This window comes from Pygocentrus nattereri, chromosome 2, assembly GCF_015220715.1.
Source record: "Pygocentrus nattereri isolate fPygNat1 chromosome 2, fPygNat1.pri, whole genome shotgun sequence".
In the NCBI taxonomy this organism is placed as follows: Eukaryota; Metazoa; Chordata; class Actinopteri; order Characiformes; family Serrasalmidae; genus Pygocentrus; species Pygocentrus nattereri.
In genome coordinates, this window is record NC_051212.1 from 46,111,181 (window position 1) to 46,136,317 (window position 25,137).

General features: G+C 41.0%; 1 protein-coding gene across 1 annotated transcript; it reads left to right on the forward strand.

The window, feature by feature from the left end:
* casq1a (calsequestrin 1a) lies at nucleotides 1–23,954 on the forward strand. Its single transcript, XM_017717082.2, has 11 exons — nucleotides 1–415; nucleotides 12,921–13,014; nucleotides 15,790–15,890; nucleotides 16,624–16,735; nucleotides 16,819–16,892; nucleotides 17,729–17,859; nucleotides 17,954–17,999; nucleotides 20,658–20,712; nucleotides 22,328–22,428; nucleotides 22,565–22,639; nucleotides 23,175–23,954. Exons 1-11 carry the CDS (start codon nucleotides 179–181, stop codon nucleotides 23,433–23,435), a joined length of 1,287 nt encoding a protein of 428 aa, XP_017572571.1. The 5' UTR covers nucleotides 1–178; the 3' UTR covers nucleotides 23,436–23,954.
* Nucleotides 23,955–25,137: the final 1,183 nt, after the last annotated feature.

Consider the following 25,137-nt stretch of genomic DNA (forward strand, 5'->3'; position numbering starts at 1 on the left):
CCCACTCTACAGCTTTCTCTTCCAGTGTGTGGGGGATTCATGAGGGCACAGGGCTTGGTCTCATTCTGTTCTGGACGACAGGGATTACAAGCCCTGTACACATTATATTTATTTTTATTTTATTTCGCTTTCTTTTGACTTCTTTGGATTTATTACCATTCATGCTAAACATCTGGCCATGAAGTGGAATCTGGTCATCTCGTTGTTCCTGTTGTCTTTTGGACAGCTGTCATGGGGTCAAGAAGGCATGGTCATCCCTGAGTACGATGGAAAGGATCGTGTTCATTACCTTAATGTCAAGAATTATAAATCGGTAATGAGGAAGTATGATGTCATGGTAGTGTACTACCATGAGCACGTCGGGTCCAGCAAAGTCTCGCAGAAGCAGTTTGAGATTGAGGAGCTGGCCCTGGAGGTGAGTGGACTGGGGTCTTGTTAACATGAGTGAGAGGGAGAATGTGTTCTGAGGTAGGATCTATGTCGATATTTCCATAAAGTGTCATAGAATGTCATAGAAACTCTGACCCAAAATTAGGACAAACAATAGGCCCTTTTCACAAGAAACAGAAGGGTGCAAATGCTGGGTAAAATAAGTTCCGCTATTCCCTTGCAGACAATTACTAACCTCAGAATACAGGCGTTCATAGCACTTCAGCCATTGTATAAACACGTCTCACTTTATCTTAGCCACAGTTGACTGAAATTCAATGTTCAGAATGGTTAGAGAACACCAAACACACAATCAAATGTGGGAGTCCGGACTAAATTATGGATATAAATCATTTGTGGAAAAGTCCTTGACAGCTATCAGTGTCACGATTTGCCCCTCCCAGTCTTGTCCATGTGCGTTTTTGTTTTGGTTTTTCTAGTCCAGCCTCCTTGTTTCGTGTCTCCGCCCATGATTGTCTCTACCTGTTTTCCACCTGTCCCTGGTTTACCCTTTGTTATTTAAGCCCTGTGTTTGCCCTTAGTGTTCGCTGGTGTTTGTATTGGTCTTTGTTTGATGTATTGGTCTGTGTTTGATGTTTGCTTCGTTTCTCTGTGTTATTTATTGTATTCTGGTTTTGTCATGTCTACCCAACAATCTCTCCGTATTGGCTCTATGACCTTGGACTGTTTTGACCACGATCCTGGATTTGCCCTCAATAAAAGTCGCTTACCTCCGCACATGCGTCCGCTACCACGCTCCACGTTACAATCAGAGTACAATAATATCAGCTAATGTCTACAGAGTGATACACTATATTGCCAAAAATATTCAGTCACCCATCAAACTCATTGAATTCAGGTGTGCCAATCACTTCCATGGCCACAGGTGCATAAAGCCAAGCACCTAGGCCTGCAGACTGCTTCTACAAACATCTGTGAAAGAATGGGTCGCTCTCAGGTGCATTCCAGCATGGTGCTGTGGTACTTGGTGCAACAAGTCCAATCATGAAATTTCCTCGCTACTAAATATTCCACAGTCAACTGTCAGTGATATTATAACAAAGTGGAAGCGATTGAGAAAGACAGCAACTCAGCCATGAAGTTGTAGGCCATGTAAAATGATAGAGCGGGGTCAGCGGATGCTGAGGTGCATAGTGCGCAGAGGTCGCCAACATTCTGCAGAGTCAATCGCTTACAGACCTCCAAACTTTGTGTGGCCTTCAGATTAGCTCAAGAACAGCGTAAAGAGCTTCATGGAGAAGCAGCTGCATCCAAGCCTTATATCACCAAGCACAATGCAAAGCGTTGAATGCAGTGGTGCAAACCGCTGCCACTGGACTCTAGAGCAGTGTATTTGTGTTCTCTGGAGTAATGAATCACACATCTCTTTCTGGCAATCCGATGGACGAGTCTGGGTTTAGCGGGTTTTACTTGTCTGACTGCATTGTGCCTTGTGTAAAGTTTGGTGGAGGGGGGATTATGGTTTGGGGTTGTTTTTCAGGAGTTGAGCTCAGCCCCTTAGTTCCAGTGAAAGGAACTCTTAATGCTTCAACAGACCAAGAGATTATGGACAATTTCATGCTCCCAACTTTGTGGGAAAAGTTTGGGGATGGCCCCTTCCTGTTCCAACATGACTGCGCACCAGTGCACAAAGCAAGGTCCACAAAATCATGGATGAGCGAGTTTGACGTGTAAGAACTTGCCTGGCCTGCAGGCAACCTGACCTTAACCCGATAGACCACCTTTGGGATCAGTTAGAGTGGAGACTGCAAGCCAGGCCTTCTCGTCCAACATCAGTGTCTGACCTCACAAATGTGCTTCTGGAAGAATGGTCAAAATTTCCCATAAACACATTCCTAAACCTTGTGGAAAGCCTTCCCAGAAGAGTTGAAGCTGTTATAGCTGCAAAGGGTGGGCCAAGATCATATTAAACCCTATAGATTAAGAATGGAATGTCACTGAAGTTGATATGCATGTGAAGGCAGACAAGTGAATACTTTTTTTTTTTTTTTTTTTTTTTTTTTTTTTTTTTTGCCTGTCTTGTCTGGCAGATTTGCAATCAGAATTATGGTCAGACTGCGTTACTGTGCCAAACAGATTTACTTTTCCAAAATGAGCACTATAGATTATAGGCTCATCTTGTCAGTGTTTCTTTTTCTTTATTTATTTTTTAATTATTTGATTTCATTTTGTTTATACATTTGATATTTTAATGAAAATGTGTTAGCATCATGCCAGACTTGACAGGCCAGGGGAATCTGTAAAGAAGGGAGAGGAGAGATAAGCGGGGGGGGGTGGGGTGGGGGGGGAGGGTAAAAAAGGGAAATAACATAAGGGCAAAAAAAAAGAAAAACACAGCGCAAATGCCACGGCGATGGTTCACCAACTGCTGCTCCTGAGAAAAGAGAAGAAAGTGTACCTGAGACGTACAGCACTTGGAGATACTACACAAATGACTGTGATGTATGTGTATGTGAGTGTGTGTGTTTGTGAGTGCAGTACAGTATAAATTTGTCACAAGATGCACTCAATATCGAGGGCAGAAAGCTGCGACAACATCCCCCCAGAGGCCAGAGGAAGGCAGAGAAAGACCAGGGAATCCCGCCCGCCGCGGCCCCCCCAGGAGCAGTGGAGACCCTGGGCCGTATCTCCCAGTGACCCCTGCATGCCCACCCCAGCGGAAGGGAGAGGGGGACTCCGGACAGCACCCCCCCAGCCATGGAGCGCAGGTCCAGGGGAACCAGAGGAACCAGAGCCGCCCGCAGGATGCCCCTCCCCATCACGAGGCAGCAGCAAAGACCCAGCGCCTCATACGCCCGAGAGCCAACCACCACCCAGCAGGGCCCCATCCCCGCCGAGGGGCCTTGAGCCGCCCCGGAGCCCAACCACCCAGGGGAGCGGGCCAACCGTCACACCGGAGTACCAGGCCAGGCCCTGAAGCCCCAAGGCGCCCCCCATCTGGGGGGGAAGTAGCAACCACAGGGGAGCAGCCGGGAGAGGACCGGGGACAACAATCCCCCGACCCAGAACCAGCTGTCCTCACATACACTCAACCTCATATATACATCTACATACCTTCACTCCCTTATATTCCTCCACCCCTATATATACACCTACGCACACATACCTCCACACCTATATACATTCCTACATACATACATACACCCACATATATACATACACATCACCCCAATATGTACAAACACCCACCCATATATACACCCCCCCGTCCCCCTAGATGAGGTGGGGGCGAATGGAAAGGCCAGCCAGTAACAGTTTGTATATGGATGCATACATGGGACGAACGTGCACACGTGCGGGGGGGGCGCACACACGGGAGGAACATGCACGACTGCACACGAGTCCGAGGGCGCACGCCAGGGAAGAATGCGCGCGGGCGCACAGACGCCCACACTCACCCAACCATACAATGCCACATGGCCGGCACCGCCATACCGGCCACCCTCCACGGCGGGGGCGGCGGGGGCCTGGGCAGCAACCCCAGAACGCCAGGAATGCCCCCGGCCCAGCCCCTGTTCCGGCGTTCAACACCCCGCCCCGGTAGGGAGCAGGAAACGGGTGAGGGATGACCTTCCCACCCTTCCACCTCCAGTGAAGTGTTGAGTGCAGGAGTTGGTGTATATGAATGTGGGGTAGGGTGTGATACTATGGTGTAGTTAAAATTGGGGGGACAGGTGTGTAGGCAAACATGGGCTAAGCACCGGGCCACTGATCTGCAGTGTCCATCTACACCGTCCCCTCAAAAGCCCTGAATGTCTAAAGTGCAGTAAAAACTGAGGGACAGACAGTCGTCAGGAGACGAGTGAGGCTATGACAGCGGGTCGACCTCTTTGACCCCCGGCACATGCCTGCCCCCAGGATCCTAAATGTATGAGTACTGTGTGTGTTTGAGTGTGTTTGCTTGGGTGGGGGAATAATGTATGTATGTGTGTGTGTGTGTGTGTGTGTGTGTGTGTGTCTGGGGGTGGATGGAGGGGGGGTATGTAGGTCCAGAGGCAATGATCCTCTGGAAGAGGAGAGCCAGCTGACTAGCTGGCTCATGAGGCTCCGCGTTTCACTGTCCCCCCGCTCGAGGCAGGATGAGGTCGGCCCGGGGAGGTCACGGAGACACCCTATGCCGCCACCCCGCCCAAGCCCCCACCTCCCCCACCGCAGAGATACTTTTGGCAATATAGTGTATATTCATTATCATCATCATCATCATCTTCGTTAACCGCTAGTCCAGATAGGGTCGCGGGAGCAGTTGGGAGAGCAGAGAATCCCGGATGACCCTGTCCCCTGCAACTTCCTCCGGCTCATTCCCGGGGACCCCAAGCCGCTCCCAGGCCAACTTGGAGATATAATCCCTCCAGCAGGTCCTAGGACAACCCTGGGCCGTGCCGGGAGCACCCCCACCGGGAGGCGTCCAGGGGGCATCCGAATCAGATGCCTGAACCACCTCAGCTGGCTCCTCTCAATGCGGAGGAGTAACGGCTCTACTCTGAGCTCCTCCTGGATGACCAAGCTCCTCACTCTATCACATAGCGTGTAGCCTGCCACCCGACAAAGAAAGCTCATTTCCGCCGCTTGTATTCTCGATCTCATTCTTTCGGTCATTACCCACAGCTCATGACCATAGGTGAGGGTTGGGATGTAGATCGACAGGGAAACAGAGAACTTCGCCTTTTGGCTCAACTCCCTCTTCACCACTACAGTCCGGTACAGTGACCGCATTACTGCTGCCACCTGTCCCAGCCTATGGCCGATCTCACGATCCCTCTTCCCGTCACTCGTGAAACAAGACAACAAGATACTTAAACTCCTCCACCTGGGGCAAGTCCTTTCCCCTTACCTGGAGTGGGCATGCCATCCTTTTCCGGGCCAAGACCATGGACTCAGACTGCCCGTATTGGCAGTGGGAGATTGTGGGAAGGCCCTTGGTGGCCTAGCCCCCTTCAGCAGAAAAAATAGTGTATATTGACAGGTATAAAATAACCATAACCAAAACGTGAGATAAGCCAAGCTAGCTGTAGATCTTGAAATAGCTCGCTAACAATAAACTTGTTAGCAAAAATCTAAACTTGTTTACATGCTGGCAGGGGGGCATGCTAGATCATCATGGTCTGTAGCATTACTATAGGCATTATACACAAACACTGGCTGCAGTGAACAAACACACTCTCAGAGATCGACAACTTTTGAGAGAGAAAATGAAAACTGTTTCCCTGTAAGTGGCTGTAGCTGCAACTTTAAGCACAAACTGAGTTTAACGTTGGCCAGCAGCCGTGAAATGGTAAAGTATTTTCCTCCATAGGAAAAAGTAGTTTATTAATTTGTTAATTGCACAAACTCATTTTCCTCTGCTCATCGTCAGCTGACAGACCATTGAAATTGAAATAAGGCTGGTTTTGCATCAAACGTGACCACATGAGTGAGCTGTACAGATTGTACTCATCATTGTTGCTACTGTAATTTCTTTAGCTGAAGCAGTGTTACCCTGCAACAAATACTTCCAGCAGAAAAAATGCAAAAAAGTGAAAAAGACCTATCAAAGAAGAATTTCACAGAAGTCTCTACACAATTAGTTCATTAAGATGTCATTCAGAGTGGTTTGATGTGAAATGATTCAAAGGAATCATTCTAGCAAAATGTACCCAGTCAAAAGTGATGCCTCTAAAATCCACCCAAAGGATGTTTTTGTGTGATATATTTTGTGATGGTTTTAGGATAATATTTTGCCCTAAAATGCATTCATAGCGGAGAGTTACATGCAGGGCGCTGTAAGGAAAAATAGCCCCCAACAAAATCTTATTTTAGAAGAACGTGTGTAGGTTCAGTATTAGATTACAGTTTTCACATTTCAGGATATCACCATCACCGGCACTCTTAAGAAAGAAAGAAAGAAAGAAAGGAAGGAAGAAACTCTGTAAGTTTCTCTGCATCACATCAGATCACTTAAAAAAATTGAGTTTGCACAACAAAATAAATCTAAATATTAGTGCTCCTTCCACTGGCTTTTTCTTGTTTACTAAGCTTAAATAATTAGTTACAATGACTTTCAGCATTCAAATAATATTCACTTGAGCTAACATAAGAATATTTATTGTCCTCAGAAGTACAACTAGTCAAAACTCTTTACGTCATAGCAACTTTTCTCCTTTCATATTGACATTATAGTTCTGCAAATGCTTTTATCCAGAGTGATGTACAGTTTTAAACATAGAAGTAGATGTATGTGGTGCTAGGCATCTTGCTCAAGGACTTTTTTTTTGTGTATTAGAGAATTAAACTCTAATCTGTCATGCTTTCAGCAGCAGTGTTACTCACTATACTACACCAATCCCTGCAAAGAAAATACCATTGGGTCACTGAATGCAGGATATATAAATTACACTCCATGTTCTAAGTACTGATATTGACATGGTAAAGACAGGCCGTGTGACTTCTGAAATTTGTACATTATGAATTTTAAACTTTGAATGATGGTCTGTAAAAAATATAACTTCAACTGAATATTATTAAGTTAACTAAGCAAATATCCTAAAAATTGACTAGCTGTACTTCTTAGGACTCAACTAAGTTTTTCCTTTAGAGACAACATAATGTCAGTCAGTGTAACTAATTATTAATGGAAGTTAGGTGAACAAGAAAAAGCGGAAAACGGCACTAAGACTTCATCAAACCACTCCCTCTTTATAGTGTCCAGGCTGAAACATAACCATGCCATATGTCTATTGGGCTGCAGTAATAATGCAAATAGATGACAGTATTCTTTCAAATATATCTTATCTTTGGGGGAAATTCCTATTCTTTAAGTGGCAGTTTCAAATGTTTGTAGCCTTGAAGTGTAACCAGAGATATAGTAAACTGAAAAATGCTGTTGTAGCATGAACCAGTGTGAGCGTAACACCACCACAATGTTTTTCAGTTGAACTGCAAGTAAGCAGCCTGTAAAGAGTTAAGAGATGCAGAGAATCTGTTTCTGATTCATTATTTATGTTAGCCTGAAATGCAAAAGATAGCATAAAATATAGTGGCAGCGGTGTAAAGTGGAATCTACGACCAAAAAGATAAAGAAGCAGATTTAGAGCGGCATTAAAAATAGACACAGGTAGATGCATGGATGGCACATTCGAATTGAAGCCACCTGTGGCACTGGATTGGAATTCATCAAATCTGTCCATAACATGGAAGTCATGGAAAGGTGAATTCACCCTGTATATTGACATTGCATTAGATGGGAAAAGTTATCAAATAACTCATAGAAGAAACAGGAAGAGAACTTAGTGAGATGTTGTGTGCTTCAGTGAGGCACATTTCCCTTTCCCTACAATAGATGATATTCTACCAGACTTGGCCAAACTTACTTAGAGTTTAGAGACTTAGCATCTTCACTGTGTGCAATGGGAAGGATGAATTCTGACATGTGCAGCTGACAGATGAGTCAAGGTACTTGACAACGTTTGCAACACCGTTTGGTAGACATAGGTGGTTAAGAATGCCAATGGGAATTAGCCCGGCACCAGAAGTGTTCCAGCACAGGCTCACACAGGCTTTAGACAAACTACCTGGAGTATTGCAGATGACACCCTGATCATTGGTGAGGGTGAAAATGAAGGAGACGCTGATAAAGACCATGATGTTAGGGAGCACAACGTTAAACAGAAAGGTGTTAAATTCAAGCTGTGGCAAAGTGAAGTGCCTTACATTGGCCACAGATTGACATCAGAAGGGTTAAAAATAGGCCCTGAGAAGAGCTGAGCCATTAAAGAAATGCCAAGTCCAAAGCACGTTAAAGGTCTGCAGAGGCTACTTGGTAGGGTGAGCTATCTCAGCAAATTCTCTGAGCACTTAGCAGACGACTGTGAGGTTCTTAGGCAGCTGACGCACAATGATGTTGTGTGGGAGTGGACAGACGTGCAGGAGAGTGCATTCAAAAAGCTGAACAACGCAATTGCTACAGCACCAGTCTTGAAATATTATGACCCAGAGGAACACCTTAGCCTCCAGTGTGACTCGACAGAGACTGGGCGGAGAGACAGGGATGACTACAGGACAAAACACAAGTGACAGAAGAGGCAAGACCATTCGTTTCAGTCGTAATTCCAGCAGTAATTCCAGCAAGTATGAGAAAAGAAATTATGGAATACATTCATCATATTTGGGTATTGAAAGCTGTCTGCGCTAGGCTAAGGAATGGGTTTACTGGCCAGGAATGTCAGAGACTCTGAAAACATAAAATATACATAGGAAGTTGTGCAGAGTGCAGTGCCACAGACACAAGCCAACAGAAAGACACTGTGCCCACATGACATTCCACTGAGGCTATGGGCAAAAACTGGTCTAATCACAATTGATTACTTCTCAAATTTCTAGGAAGTCAACCATCTTCCAAACACAATTTCCACTGTTATTCACAAGCTGAAAGCTCACTTTGTACAACACGGTATTCCAGATGTTGTGGTTTCAGGTAATGGTCCACAGTATTACACCCGGTATTTCAAACAGTTCAGCAAAGACTGGGACTTTAAGCATGTGACATCATCACACACATATCCTTAAAGCAATGGTAAAACACTCTGCAGTAAAAACAGAAAAACGGCTCATGGGGAAAGCAAAGCAAATGAAATCAGACCCCTGTCTTGTCTTTCTTGACCACAGGAATGCACCATCATAGAGATTCTATGCAATCCAATGAAAGTCAGCCACTGAAAACATACTGAGACCCTAGTGTAAGAAAGATGTGCAGAGGTTCATTGTGATGATCAGTTATATAGAAACGTTTTAACCCAACCTCTTGGAAATGACCGCACTGTTTATATGGCTAACGGAAAAGAAAAATGAATGGGAAAGGAAACAGGAACAAGAAAAAGCAAGGCAACAACTCAAGACTGAGAAGCCAGTGTTAAGATCTGATGATCCTGCAAGACCCTTGAAAATATCATTTGATGCATCAAAGACTGGTCTAGGTGCAGTACTACAGGAATAAAATATGAAGAAGATTGGAAGCCTGTAGCATATGCTTCTCAGTCGATGACTGGAGCACAGATCAGACATGCTGATGTCCCCCAAGTTCCCCAGGGTTCAACTCTTGGGCTGCTCTTGCTTAATTCATATTTGCTTCTTCTTGCAAAATACTAAAAGACTATGGGATATCTTACCACAGCTATGCAGGTGATGCCATTGACTTACTTTGTAAGTGCCTTGAGCACATCACCAACTAGATGGGACAAAACGTGTTGTAGTAAAATAAAATAAAACAAAGATAATTTTATTCAGGAAAAGCAATGAGAGGCTGCCTATCTGGATTTGAAAGCCCTAAAATCTAAACAACTAGCATATAACCTTGGTGTACTAATAGAATCTGGTTTTAGCACATCAACAAGATTAGAGATTTTCTGACTAAAGCAGACCTGGAGAAACTCATTCACATCTTTAGTTCTAGCAAGATTGATTACTGTAATGATCTCCTAAGTAGATCCCCAAAAGTTGATTCAAAGTGCGCCTGTCAGAGTCTTACTAGGAGTAAAAGAAGGATACACATAACCCCCATTCTTAAATCCTTACACTGGCTACCAGTCTGTTACAGGATAGACTTTAAGGTAGTATTACTTGTCTATAAATCAATATTGTAGGACCAACTGTAGCTGTAGATCCACAGGCCTCATCTATCCACTTATCAACTGAGGAAGTACAGGCTTTTGTGGGGATGGTGACTTCATCATTCCCTATTGCAGATGCAAAAATGCAGCTGATTCACAAAGAGACCCATCCTGAAACAACTTAAACAGGCTGTGGTCAGCGGATGGCTACAGGTGAGGCTGCAGTGTGTCTCGGATATACAAAAGCACTGGAACAGTAGAGCTGAACTTTGGCATTGTATGGCATTGTATACAAGTGCTGGAAACTAGTTGTCCCAAAAAGTCGACTGATGCTAGAGAGAGCTCATAAGGGACATTTGCTCATGGAAAAGTGTAAGAGAAGGGTTCGTTCAGTAATGTTCTGGTCCAGAATCAATCGAGATATTTCAGATGATATATCATCCTGCCAGATGTTCCTGAAATATCAGCCCAGGAGTGAGCCACTCATTCCACACACCAGTTCCTCAGAGACTGTATTAGTAAGTAAGTGCTGATCTGTTCACCTGTAACAACAAAGACTTTCTGACAGTCAATGATTATTACTTACTTTACCCAGAAGTATGTGGGTGGGACTATACCCCCGCAACCCAGAAGGAGAAGCGGCTTAGAAGATGTGTGTGTGTGTGTGTGTGTGTGTGTATATTAATATGAATCTAAATTTTAGACATGTTGCTTCCAAATACATTTAAATAAAAAACAGACTCTGTATTTCTTGTAGCCCTACATGAGTCCTCTGCCCCTACATCACAAAAAGAACAGCCTGTGGTTGGTTACTAGGCATGTCAATCAAATGACTGTTTCCTCTAGGTGGTTCTTTGCCATGCTAAGCTATGAAACACATCACAATATCTAATGTCTAATCTGAACTTGGTCTCCTTGCTCACAGCCCAGTAGTTTAAAATAACACTGTGTGTTTACCTCCAAAATATACCTAACTATATATATGCACACACACACACACACACACACACACACACAAATATACAGTATATATACAACAGTGTTGTAGATACATAAGGAAAATTTTCATTAAGGATCATTAGTGCTCCTTACAGGCAAAAATGGACTCTAGAATATGGACTATAGAATGAACTATTGGCCATAAAATACTTGGGCTGCAGTAGCTGAAAGAAACCTCCTTTCCTTTCTGTTTTCTGCAACTGGTTAGGACTCATTTTGCTCCAAGAACAGCCAGAATTATTTTGGTTATGGATTCAACAATTTGTGGAAACATTCCTTGACAATCTCAATCACGTTGACATTATTACATTGTGTAATTACTGCAGATTTGTCAGCTGCACCTCCATGCCTCTACTCTACAATCGAGATGTTCTACTACATCTCGATTGTTCTACTTATTGTGGAAAACTTCATCTACTTTGTAGAGATGACCACAGACAAAAAAGAATCAAAGGTGTTATGGAAGAGCAGCCCTTACTGAAAAAAGTCAAATTAATTCAATATTCAAGTTTAATATTAATTCAAGTTTGCTATACGTATACTTCTTTTCAACTAAAATATAAGTGAGTATGCTTTCAGTATACCTTTATGTACTTATCAGACATATACTAAACAAATTATACTTTTCTACAATCAAAAGATTAAGTTCAAGTATAGGCTGAGTATACTTACACTTTTCTGTATACTTGTAAGTATAAGCCAAGTGTACTTAAGTATAATCACAGCAAGAATTTAGACCGAAGAAGTACATACAAGTGTACCATGAATACATTGATATTAGTATACTTACCGTATATCTGGAAAATATACTTGAACTTTACGTTAGTTTACCTAATAAAATTATTTTTTGTATGGGAAAGCGTCACATTAATCATGCTATGTTGAAGCACAATTTTAGATTTTTTAAATTAATCTGAAATAAGCATTAACATGCATCGACTCAAAAAGAAGGTCTGACTTGATGTATAGAACTGTGCTTGCATGTGTTGCATGCAATTACACATTTCCACCAGATAGATCTTTATATCCTGAAAAACATACATTGGTTTAAGTTTTGATTGTTAAGTTTTTATTTTTTTATTATTTGTTCTATGTATTCTGTCACTCTGATGTTGATAGCTAAACTTTGCAGACCCTATTTTGTAACACATATACATTTCATTTTTGCAGTTTACAAGCTGGTGTATGTGTGAGTGAAGATATTTGTGTCGTGATAAAGCACTATAGTGTATATAATATATCGCTGTTGTCGGAAGAAAACCTCTTATCTCCATTTTGATGTTTTTCAGTTTTTGACATAATGTGAAAAGGCCTGTTACTCTTTACATTATGTGTAAATTTCATGATGAATGGACCAAAAGAAACAGCGCAAAATGACTTGGAAATATGTCTGGTTCCATTGACTTACATTAAACTTGACTTACATTACATTAAAAGTAATGTAGGTTTTTTCCTTCTCCTGTAAAGTTACATTAAAAGTAATGTAGGTTTTTTCCTTCTCCTGTAAAGTTACCATTTTGGAGATACAAGGTTTTCTTCCGACAGCAGCAATATAGTACTATAGGATATAGGACTGTCCAGGGTGTATCCTGCCTTCCGCCTGAAGACTGCTGGTGCTGCTCCAGCACCCCCCCGCGACCCTGACGGAGAAGCGGCTTAGAAAATGGATGGATGGATGGATGGATGGAGGATATAGTTTAGACTTCAGTGCATTAAAATGTTTTGATGTAAACCCAGAAACCCAACATTTAATTACACATTTTTTACTATTTGCAGACATTTCTACTGACATGGTATTCCAGACTAATACAAAATATTTAATAAGGTTTTGAGACATAGTCTTGAAACTTGTAACAATTGCATTCTGATCATATCTGCTTCATTTCACAGCTCGCTGCCCAAGTTCTAGAGGACCTTGATGAGGAAGATATTGGATTTGGCTTACTTGATGAGAAGAAAGGCAGGGATGTCGGCAGGAAATTAGGTATGTGGTTGCTAATATAACATTTTAGTATGCTAAATGAGCTTTTCTGAGCATATCATGGATATTAGCAGTACTTAAATAATCTTCCCAACTGCATGTTGGATTGCAAAGAGAGCATAATTAGTCTATATTATCAGATTTAGTCCAGCACAGTATGTGAAATGTTGAATAGAATTATTGTATTCATAGTTTTTGATAATATGAATGAAATATGTGGCATGGTGGGTAGCGCTGTCGCCTCACAGCGAGAAGAGCCTTGGTTCGATTCCCTGACCGGGTGACTGGGGTCCTCTCTGTGTGGAGTTTGCATGTTCTCCCCCTGTCTGCGTGGGTTTCCTCCGGGTTCTCCGGTTTCCTCCCACAGTCCAAAGACATGCAGTCAGGTTGATTGGACATGTTAAATTGCCCCTGGGTGTGAGTGTGTGAGTGTCTGTCTGTCTGCCCTGCGATGGACTGGCGACCTGTCCAGGGTGTATCCTGCCTTCCGCCCGAAGACTGCTGGGATAGACTCCAGCACCCCCCGCGACCCTGGCGGAGAAGCGGCTTAGAAAATGGATGGATGGATGAATGAAATATCAATTGTGGCTTTAAGTAGAATTTTCAGTGGTACTTCTGCAGCCCTTATAAGTGCTCGTGCTGAACTTGGCCTCAAGTGAATGTCTGTGCAAACATCCTAGGTGCAGTTAAAAAGTTTTGAATGACTCATGGTCAAATTACATGTTATGTTGATTTTCTATGGGAAAATAATACATTTTAAGGCAAAATTTTATTCTTGTTTCGTTTGTTTGTTCTTAGTACTGAACAGAAACTAGATAAATAGATAGGTAGACAGACAGACAAGATAGACAGTGTTTTTTCTGTACAGCCTCTTTGTGAAATTGCCTCTTGTAAAAAGTGCTATATGAATAAACTTTGATTTGACTTGACTAGATGTACTTCAAAGAGGTAATGTGAATGCTACAGTAGAAAGACAACACAGCACACGATAAATATGTCACGATGGGCCCCTCCCTGTCCAGTCCACGTGTTTTCTTTGTTTTGATTTCCTAGTCTGGCCCCTTGTTTTGTGACTCCGCCCCTGAGTGACCTGTTTTCCGCCTGTCCCTCATTATCACTGTGTTTTATAAGCCCCGGGTATGCCCTTTGTTTTCGCTGGTCTTTGTACTGTTTGATGTTTGACGTGCTGTTTGGGGTGTTTGTATGTATGTTGCAGTTTGACGTTTTGGCATTGTTTGGATTCCGTGTTTCTGTTCGTCATGTCTGACTATCATTCTGTTCGTTTTGTCTATTTGAACCTGGACAGTTTTGACCATGACCCTGGATTTGCCCATAATAAAAGTCGCTTATCCCAGCACGCGTGTCCACCTCCTCGCTCCCTGTTACAAAATACAAAGCTGTCACATACTATACACATACTTTCCACAGTGAAAAGACGTCAGTGCATAGACTAGGCAATATGTAAAATACATTATGTAAAATATTCACACTAGGGCAGCATTACATAGACATGAACTGTAATGTCCAGTAACGTTGTTGGACATCTCGATGATGATATGAAAAGCAATTAATTAGGTTTTAAAAAACAGTGTCTCTGACTGAGTGTGCAATATGCACAGGCTCTTTATAGCTGCATAAACAGAAATGTAACTAACCTTGCCTATAAGCGAAAAACATACAAAATTACAAAAGCACTGTTGACGTTTGTGTAAAATGTGAAATAAGAATCATTAAATATGAATAGCTTACAACACAACTGAAAGCAAAATATAAGTACACTTTAAGGCTGCTAGAAAAACAGCCTGAGCAGCTTTCCTATGAATGCCAAAAAAACAAAGTCATGTTTTTAACCCCTAACAAAGCTAAAAAAAAGCTGATAAACATCCTTGTGGTGATGCAACGTTGTTGTGTGGGAACCTTAAAACATAAAATATGAATGGAATGTACTTCATTTAGAGTTCACTCAAAAGACTTTCGAGGGGTGCCGTCAGTTATCGCACACAGGTCTGAGAAAAATATTTATGTCATGATAAGCTGTAACACCATTGTACGTCAAATAAATGTTGGATTGTTGTTAATATTACAGCATGTTCAAGAAATGTTTTGGCATGTTAGTTTCAGGTTATATGTTCTTCAGCATTTGTTGCACTTGGTTGATTTTGCTTTGGACTGATTGGAGAATGTGTAGAGAGAGATGTGAGTGGGATAAAGAATGCGTTGCTAGAAGCTTCACTTACGTGTGGTGTGGCTGTGGCCATCAACAGCTGGAAAGTAAAGCACCACAGCTTCTGCAATGTCTGTGTCTATTTTAATAGCAGTGAATGCTACAACATTTTGAATAAAAGATGAACATGATAGACAATAAAGAACATGTTTACCAGGGGTATGAATATTTGTGGAGGGCACTGTATGGTGTTCAAGGTGCAAAATACAGGGAGTCCTGGGGTCTCTGAGACCTCCTAATTAATCTTTTGAACCCCCTGAATGTCTCAAAATCAAAATTCTGGGGGGTCCTTGAAAATAAACTTATGATGTTCCGTGAAAAACAGAAGCAGATACAAATTCAGGTAAAGCTCATTGTTTAGCTTCCCACAATCAGCGAGCTTCTGTCTTTGGTATTCTTAACTAACTAGAGATGCAACACTGGTCTCCCTCAGGGTGGCGCTGTAGCAAATTGGTTCACCCAGTTGATAGCCTAGCAACTCTTACTTTCTCTGAAAAAATGATGCATATATTTTGCGCACTAAATTAGTGTTTTTGCTTCTCTCTTACTAACAGGTCTGGAGGAGCCCGACAGTATCTATATCTTTATTGAGGATGAAGTAATTGAGTATGATGGAGAACTTGCTGCAGACACATTGGTGGAGTTCATCTATGATGTGCGTGAAAAAATATGTTAATTCCTTGCATATTATCATTGTTATTAGTAGCAGTAGTAGTAGCAGTAGGAGCAGCAGTAGTAGTAGCAATAGTAGCAGCAGTAGTAGTAGTAGCAGTAGTAGTAGCAGTAGCAGCAGCAGTAGTAGTAGTCGTAGTAGTAGCAGTAGTGGTAGTAGTAGCAGCAGTAGTAGTAGTAGTAGTAGTAGCGGTAGTTGTAGTAGCAGTGGTAGCAGTAGTAGTAGTAGTAGCAGTAGCAGTAGTAGTAGTAGTAGTAGTAGTAATAGTAGTAGTAGTGGTAGCAGTAGTAGTGGTCAAAGTAGTAGTAGGAGTAGTAAGAGTACTAGGAGTAGTATTTTGTATTATTATTAGGACGGATGATAAGCGAGTCATCAAAATAAAAAATTGGGACAAAATTATGGATGAATATCAATTTATTAATTATTTAAAAACATAACTACTTTACAGTCACATATTCAGTATATCTAGCACAGTTTACATTTCTGCAAAAGGGGGGTCTCATGGCCCCTTTTCCAGTCGACTCCAAGTAACAGCCCAGATTCTTCTTCTTTTCATTATTAATTACACCTTGTTTGTAGAATTAGAATTAAAATTCTGTCTAATTCTTTTGCATAAAACCTTAATTGTTCTTTTCATTTGGAATTACCCACTACTTTAACCATACTTCCTCAATTTCATGCTCAACTCTTTTTTTCTTTCTTGTTTATTTTCCAGGTAATAGATGATCCAGTCGAGATCATTGATAATGCCAATGAATTGAAGGGCTTCGAAAGTCTTGAAGAGGACATGAAACTAGTTGGGTACTTTAAGAATGTGAGGTCTGAACGTACGTACCAATACAGCCTACATAATATTCCATGTTTCTGAGTGACAAAAGTAAGTAAAGTATTTGTCCTGGTTCATTTTTAGCCTATGTGGTGTTCAAGGATACTGCAGAAGAGTTCCATCCTCATGTAAAATTCTTTGCCACCTTTAGTTCAAAGGTAACTGACTACTGTTTTAAATAACTGCAACCAGGTGCATCAAGTTCAAAAGCTGATGGACAAAAAAGCCAAAAAATCTGTAAATACACAAGGCCGGCCCAAGGTCCAATGACATAGACAAAGTGGGATTTTTCAGTGAGCTGCATAAACCAGAAGTTGAGAATATTCCTAAGAACTGTTCCTCAGCTATTGTCCTATTGAACAGGCTTGTTTAATCAAGCTAACTGAGAAATCCTGCTACGTGAAATACCCCCAGGTCTGTAGGCGTAATAAGTTAAGTGATACTTTATTAATCCTACAAACAGGGAAATTCTACCTCTGCACACTAGTGAATAGACACACACACTAGGGGGCAGTGGGCAGCCCTATCCATGACACCCAGGGAGCAGGGGATTAGGTGTCTTGCTTAAGGACACCTCAGTCGTGTGCTGTCGGCCCTGGGGATTGAACCGACAACCTTCCGGTCACAGGGCCAGTTCCCTAACCTCCAGCCCACGACTGCCCCAAGTCTGCTAGTATACAATTAACAGTTAGTATTCCTGTTAAATCAGATCTCTTCATACACTACAAGGGTGGGGCCCACATTGTTTCACTGACATCATGGTTTTATGACTAGAGACAAGTAACATATCCAACAAGAAAACAAATACTTTCTCAATCTTTTCGTCAATGCAGTGATGGCAATCCAATGATGGCCCCGGAAATGCGGAGGTCCTAGACAATAGCCTATCCCACCTATAGTTGGCACTGTCCTGATAATGTGGAGTATAAGATCACATACATAACATAACATCAAGGAAATGAACACCCTTGAAAATGTTTTCTCTTTATTACAGATTGCTAAGAGACTAAATCTAGACATGAATGATGTGGACTTCTATGAGCCCTTCATAGACAGTCCTTTCAGTATCCCTGGAAAACCCTACACTGAGGAGGATCTGGTTAACTTTATCGAGGACAATATTAGGTGCGAACATTTTGAGTTAATCATATGTTGCAATTGATTTCATTCTTTCTGCTTCTATATGAATATTAAAGTCAAGAATATAACTTCATTTCAGACCAACCCTGCGGAAGCTGAAGCCACACAACATGTATGAGATCTGGGTAAGCTTCTATTTCTGAATAGAACAATTCTATTTCTGAGCCAGCAGGACACTTCAAATGAAATTGACTTCTCAAAGAAAATGTCTTTTTGGCCAAACTTTGAGTTTGTATGATGTAGTGTGCGCTGCTTGTTGAACAGAATCACTAATCGCTGAGTTGTTCATCCTGAGGTCTTCCTCAGGACCGGCCCATGCTTCTACGGGTACTGAGACATATACGGACAGAGTTCTTTTTAATTATAATTATGCAACTCTCTGATTCTTTGAGCTTCAGGTTCAGGTATAGTGCCAAGTTTATTAGATGACAAACACAAGAACAAAATACTGAGGTCAAAAAAGGGTACAGGCTGCAGCTCTCAGCTCCGTCTCACCATACATATAACAACAGTGACTATAAGAATAGTGGGTAACACTTTATTCGTATAGTCCACTTTAGACGCTTTGCAGATACTTAATTTACTTTCAAGTAACATATAACTAAATATCGACTAAAGCAGTAGCCATAATTTTCTTTAACTCTAAACCTGTCACGATTGGCCCCTCCCAGTCCTGTCCATGTGTTTTGGTTTAGCCCGTATGTTCTTTGTTTTGGTTTTTTAGTCCAGCCCCCTCATTTCGTGACACCACCCCTGATTGTTTCCACCTGTGTTCCCGCTTGTTTCTCGTTTACCCTGTTATTATTTAAGCCCTGTGTTTGCCTCTAGTTGTGCTGGTCTTTGTTGTTTGAATCTTTGTTTTATGCCTGAACTGTTTGGATGTTTGATTGTGTTGATTGTTTGTGTGATTCTGGTTTGTCTGTCATGCCTGCCCCCCCATTCAATCCGTGTTGGCTATGTGAACCTGGACCATCTTGACTATAACTCTGGATTTGCCCACAATAAAAGTCGCTGATCTCCGTATATGCATCTGCAACCTCGCTCACCATTACAAAACCTGCTCTAATCCTATCCCTAACCTTAAGCTCAACCCAAAACCCAAACCCTCACCCTGCGCCTAACCTTAACCATGGTCCAAATCCTAAACATAACCCCACCACTGTTTTAGAACCAACAGAATGTTTGTTAACAAGGTGAGCATCTGTTGATGATCTATAGGGGATAATATTGGACCATTCAAATAAAGTGAGACCAAAGAGTGATCATATAGATTAGAAACCATAAGAATATAAAATTGTCACTTTGTTTTGTTTTATTATTGTTTACTCTGCAGCTGATTGACGAGAACCCATTTTCTGTTATGTTAGTAAGGCAGCAATAACAGACAGTTAGATTCAGAAACAATGTTTACTAAAACAATAGAAAGGCATGGAAAGATATTAATAAAGTAAAAAAAATGAAATAACATACTAAACATACTTGCTAATACTAACACACTGAACAAATTATAATAGCTGTTGTTTACTAAATGTAATCCACATATATCAAATCAATAAGCCACAAGAGGCTTTCTTACGATTTTATGATAGGGAAGGGTGTTCTCAGGCACAATGCGAAGCCAACACAAAATATCATACAATGCACCATATTTCAGAAAATGCTTTATTATTAATAACAATCAACATAAAAAAGTATTCCGCCAAGAAATGTCATTGCTTTAAAGTATGGTCTCGTGACCAAGGAAGCATGGACCACTGAATGAGGAGAATAACATTTTGTCGTCCATCATTGCAGTCGTTTCATGAACCCCTTGACTTTTTGTTGTATAACACTGAACATATAAAAACACAGCACTGTTTAATGAAGAAATCTTTGATAACCTCACACTGGGGTGGAATCTCAAACGGCTCCCCGCTCCCTACATAGTGCACCAAGTAGGAATTTAAATACTGGATCCTGCAAACCAACAGTGCAAAATTCAGCTAGTTATTTGAGCCACATCCATACTTGATAAATGATGCGCTATTTGGCTGTAGAGGCTAGAATTTCTAAACTTTCATAGCTAGCACACTGTTTAGGGAGTATGGAGACGTTTGGGATTCAGCCTGGGTTTGATGCTACTTCTGACTGAAGATGCTACTTCTGACACAGACATTTGAAGTGTGTCAGTTATTCAAGTGACATTTTTAGACTTTTATACTGCTGTTGTACAGTGAGTCATACTGTAAGTACTTTAATTCAAGCCTGTGATATTAATGATGGGGTTGTTTAGGGTGATGGCTCTTTTAGCTTGTTAGCCAGCTGACCAGCCTAGTTTTAGTTAAGAACATAAGTTAAGAACAGCCCCTCAGTTTAAACAAAAAGCAGTGTACTCAGTGGTCCATGCCAGTAGCATTACAGTCAAAGATCATTTTATAGCAATTTTCACACTTTCTATTAATTTAACACTTCTACCTACCATCTTGCCATACACATAACATCAGTGACAGTGACCAGTGTAGCGATTACCTTATAGATAATTTGACCCAAAGAAATCGATTAATAAAAGATAACGCATGTTACAATACTAATTGTTTTAAATGCATAGGAAATGCAATATTTTGATGAACTTCATACACATTAAAGCTGCTTCAGCTACAAGTGCATGTTTGTGGGAATTTGATTTTGAAGTATACTGGCAGCTTTACATCCACCTGATTGTACTAAACAATTTCAACAACAAGCTTGTTTTGTTTGACAAACTTTTCTCAAAACAAAAGGATTAACGTTTGTTTCTTTCTCAGGAAGATGATGTAGATGGAGAGCATATCATTGCTTTTGCTGAGGAAGATGATCCAGGTATATTTTGAATGTCTGGAAAGGTGAAAGGGGATTGGGACAAGATTAGTACTGGTAATTTTTCGGATAGGATTAGGCCGGAATTTTTACTGCTGATATTGCATTTTTTGGTAAAATACTAGAAGTGACACATTTCTTACTTTTGCAAGCCAGACTTAAGCTACTTTCACATTACAAGCCTCATTGCTCAAATCCGATTTTTTGCTCAAGTCCGATCTCTCGTTTAGGTCAGTGACTCAAATCTGTCGTTAATGTGAATGACCCTCATGCGCACATCCTATTCAGTAACATCACGTGAATCATCAGCAAACAGACTAATGGTCAGAACGAGTTTCGCTGAGAAGATAATTAATTCCAATCAGCTCTTAGTTTCTTTATCAGAGCAAGACGAAGGTAAAAAAGGTGAGATGTGCTGCTTTTCCACTGTTTATAGGCTTTAACTTCTGTTCAGCACTGCTGTCAGAGTAATGCTGAATGATGGTGCAGTGGAAAAAAGCACTTGAATGTCGATCTGAGCATCACATTAAGGTCGCATGGCCACCAGTCAGATATGTATCCGATCTAGGACCACATATAAAAGTGGCTCAGGTCAGATTTGTGTGTCCACACAGCCCTAAAAACGTCAGATCTGAGTCACATTAGGGCAAAAAAAAATTTTTTTGTGCCAACCTGGTAATGTGAAAGTAGCCTTAATGACAGAGAGTCTAGTTGTTTTTACGGGCAAAGCAGTTAACATTCAGCTTGATAAATAACTGTTAAAATTACTGGTATGATAAAACCAGTGCATGGAAGTGAGTACACATGGAAGTGTGGCTAACTGATAAATTACAATACTTGTAGCCATCTCAGTATAAAATGTACAGACTGATGACAAATTACCCCTCTGTGCTCTGAGGGCACATTCAGGATTTTTACACATGAAATACCACCAGGCCTCTGAATGTAATAGAGATATGAGGGTTTGTTCCGACAGCGGTGATACTTATCAGAAAAGGATTAGTTGTTGTTTTATGCCATAGCAGTTAAAAATAGTCTTTCTTATTCCTGTTTAATTATCACATCTAGCATTATTACACTGCAGGATCACTACTGAGCAGGTATATTATGGGTGAAAGATCATTCTTGGCATTACAGACATGCTGGCAGGGTAGTGGGAGTTGTGTTGGTACTAATGAATCAAAAACAATGGCGTTGCTGGGGGTCTCACACACTGTCCACTCAATTAGACCCACCTTATAGATGTAATGTTAGAGACGATAGTTCATCTGTTGCTGCACAGTTTGTGGTGGTCATCCTCTAGTCCTTCATTAGTGGTCAAATTCTGGCCACTGGATGCTGCTGGATATTTTAGTATTTTTATTTGGTGGTCTTTTGACAGCACAACAGTAACACTGAGGTGTTTAAAAATCCGGCATAACTGCTATCTGATGCACTGCCACTACCGTGTCAGTGTTGACAATAACCCATGCCCCAAATAAGACCTGTGGGGGTCCTGACCTTTGATGAACAAGATAAATGGGGGACTTCACAGTTGCTGCAAAGAGCCAAGCAAATGTAAGTTATATTGCAAAGCTAAAGTACAACCCATGTAATGTCCATTCTGTATCACCTCCAGATGGATTTGAGTTCTTGGAGATCCTAAAGGAGGTAGCAGAGGATAATTCAGCCAATCCAAACCTCAGCATCATCTGGATTGATCCTGATCAGTTCCCCCTGGTGAGATCTCAGCCACCTTCACCAAATTGAAAGAGTTCATACTGCTGGAAGTAGTTAAACGCATAATGACCAAGTGGTTGATTGCTTGTGATAATTTGAAGGTTGGTGTTGACAAAACTGTTTCTGTCCTCTTTAGCTTGTGCCCTATTGGGAGAAGACCTTTGACATTGACCTGTCCTCACCTCAGATTGGCGTGGTGGATGTTGAAGATGTGAGTACACTGAAAGCTTAGGGTTAGGGTTTTAATATTAAACGTATTTACATAATCAAGTTAGAATGATTTATTTCTCACAATTAGTTGTTATCACTAAATCCAAGCCAGTTGTTTACTCAGCTGACAACAAAAGCTTTCATGACCCACAAGGTCAACATCTATCAAAGCCTACCGAATTTCACTTAACTGTATAATCACTGAGTTCGACCTAAATGCTTACATATTTTGATGTTTTCCTCTTGTAAATAATGATTAATACAGTAGTATTTATCAAATTTACAATGCTTATTTGTATTGTAACAAAGTTTTGCGGCTAAAAATGTAAATGACTGCCAGTGGCCCCCTAATAGTAGCACCATAGCCAACTGGAGGAACACAGCCCATAGGTTTAAAACCACTTATTTGCTATAAAAAAATAAATGCAGATAGTAAACTTAAAAAAACAGGTTAACTTGAAACTTTGAGTTTAATATTAACATTAAACTTTGAGATGCAATATTAAGTTAACAAAAGAATAATTTCCTAATTGCAGGCTGATAGTATATGGCTGGAGATGGATGACCATGATGACATGCCAACTCCTGATGAGCTGGAGGACTGGCTGATGGATGTTCTGGAGAATGAAATTGACCCTGATCATGACGACGAGGATGATGATGATGATGACGATGACAGTGATGAAGACGAGGATGATGAAGACGACGATGATGATGATGATGACGATGACGACGATGATGACGATGATGACGACGATGATGATGATAACGATGACGATGATGACGACGATGATTAGTCCAGTTATGATGGTGAAGTTGACAAAAAATACCTGAAACTGAAATCCATTATAAGCATTTCTACCCACTGTCCAAGATTGGTCAGAAGGCTGTTTAATGAGCTATGTATTTTTATATCATCTGAAATAAAGGTGCTTTACTGAGCACACATAACATTTCACATACTGAAGTTCTCATATTTTTATCATCCCACAGTCAATAGTGTCCTAAAAGTAGGGCTGTGACCACTTATTAGTTGATGAAATTTATTCATGATGGCCCTAAAATGTATCATTTTTTCTTCACGTTTTGTAAAATTCTGGGCACCAATCCATGATCTAAAACTCCAGGCCTGGTTTTAGTTCCACACACACTACATTGAGTGACATTGAGTAATTGTTGCACTGCAATGCTGCTACACTGGGACAGCACCATCAGGAGCAGTACTTATTTGTGCGTAATTGTAATTTAATGTTTAGTCATTGTCAAGTCTTTTCACAAGAGTCAATTTTCACAGATTAAATGCACTGAGACTTTCACATCTCATCTGATCTACTTTTTTATTTAACATCAAGAATGCGTGAAGAAGATGCAGAGGATGAAGAAAGGTATCCATTTAGTAATAACACAAGACAATTTACATTTTTCTTTTAGCCAATGTGGCTGAAAGACGCAGACATTGGGTAACGGCCCATTCTGCTAAAACCAGTTACAAACAGTACGATGACAAACCACAAACTCTGATGTGAAAGATGATTTTACTGTTAATATCTGCATTTTTAAGATTTGACATCTCATTTTTTGTCTATGAACCTTGGACTTGATGTGAAAAGCCCCTTCTCTCTGGACACCATTATATACAAATTATGTAACAAATTATTGTTCCAGCCCTCCCTAGAATGTACAGCTTCATAACATTTGTCTCTATTCTGATTTACCTTTGTGGTATTCCAATAATAATAATAATAATAATAATAATAATAATAATGACATTGAATTTGTACAGTCCCTTCCTCAAACTCAAGCCAAAGTCAGTCAAAGATGGGTTCTCTTGTCTCCTCTCAATGAGCTGCTTACAAAATGTGCTACTCAAATTAAATTTATTTGAATGCATTTTTTGTTTCAGCCTTTGTTGTTTTGCCTGCTCCAGCATGAACTTCCAAATGCACAACTTCTCATTTAACCTTGCCTACATTCTTCCTCACAGAAAGCCTTATGTCCAGAAGATGCACAGGAAAGTGTAATAAATACAGGCAGATAAACTCACCACAATTTGCAAGTTTGCACCATACCTTCAACATGGTGGTGGTAGTATGAGGGAAGAATGATTGACGGAGAGGGACAACTCTGAGAACTTGGCGTGGTGTTCTGGGTGGCTTCTGCCTCTAGCTAGAAGACCGAACCCCCTCCTCATAGCTGTGGTAGGACTGACAGCGAACTGAAGAACAGGAAGGTGATAGAGTGACAGTGGGGAAAATGTCATCACTGGAACAGAAGGTTGTCAGAATGTGAATGTATAGGTTTGTCATACTGGAAAAAGGAGGGGTTTCAGGCATGTTCCTCACCATAAACCTCAGTTATTACATAACTGCATATAATATTCAGTACACAGCATGGTTATAGCTGATTAAGGACGCATCATCACATCAAGTGAATGCATTATGGAATAGCTTTTCACAAATGAAAGATCAGGAAAAATGATGGGTACAGGGTACAAGGGTA

Coding starts and splice junctions, on each gene's coding strand:
- casq1a (XM_017717082.2), top strand. CDS start 179: ATGAAGTGGAATCTGGTCATCTCGTTGTTCCTGTTGTCTTTTGGACAG. Junction 16,736..16,818: donor TAAGAATGTGAGGTCTGAAC/GTACGTACCAAT, acceptor GTTCATTTTTAG/CCTATGTGGTGTTCAAGGAT. Junction 18,000..20,657: donor ACAACATGTATGAGATCTGG/GTAAGCTTCTAT, acceptor TTTCTTTCTCAG/GAAGATGATGTAGATGGAGA.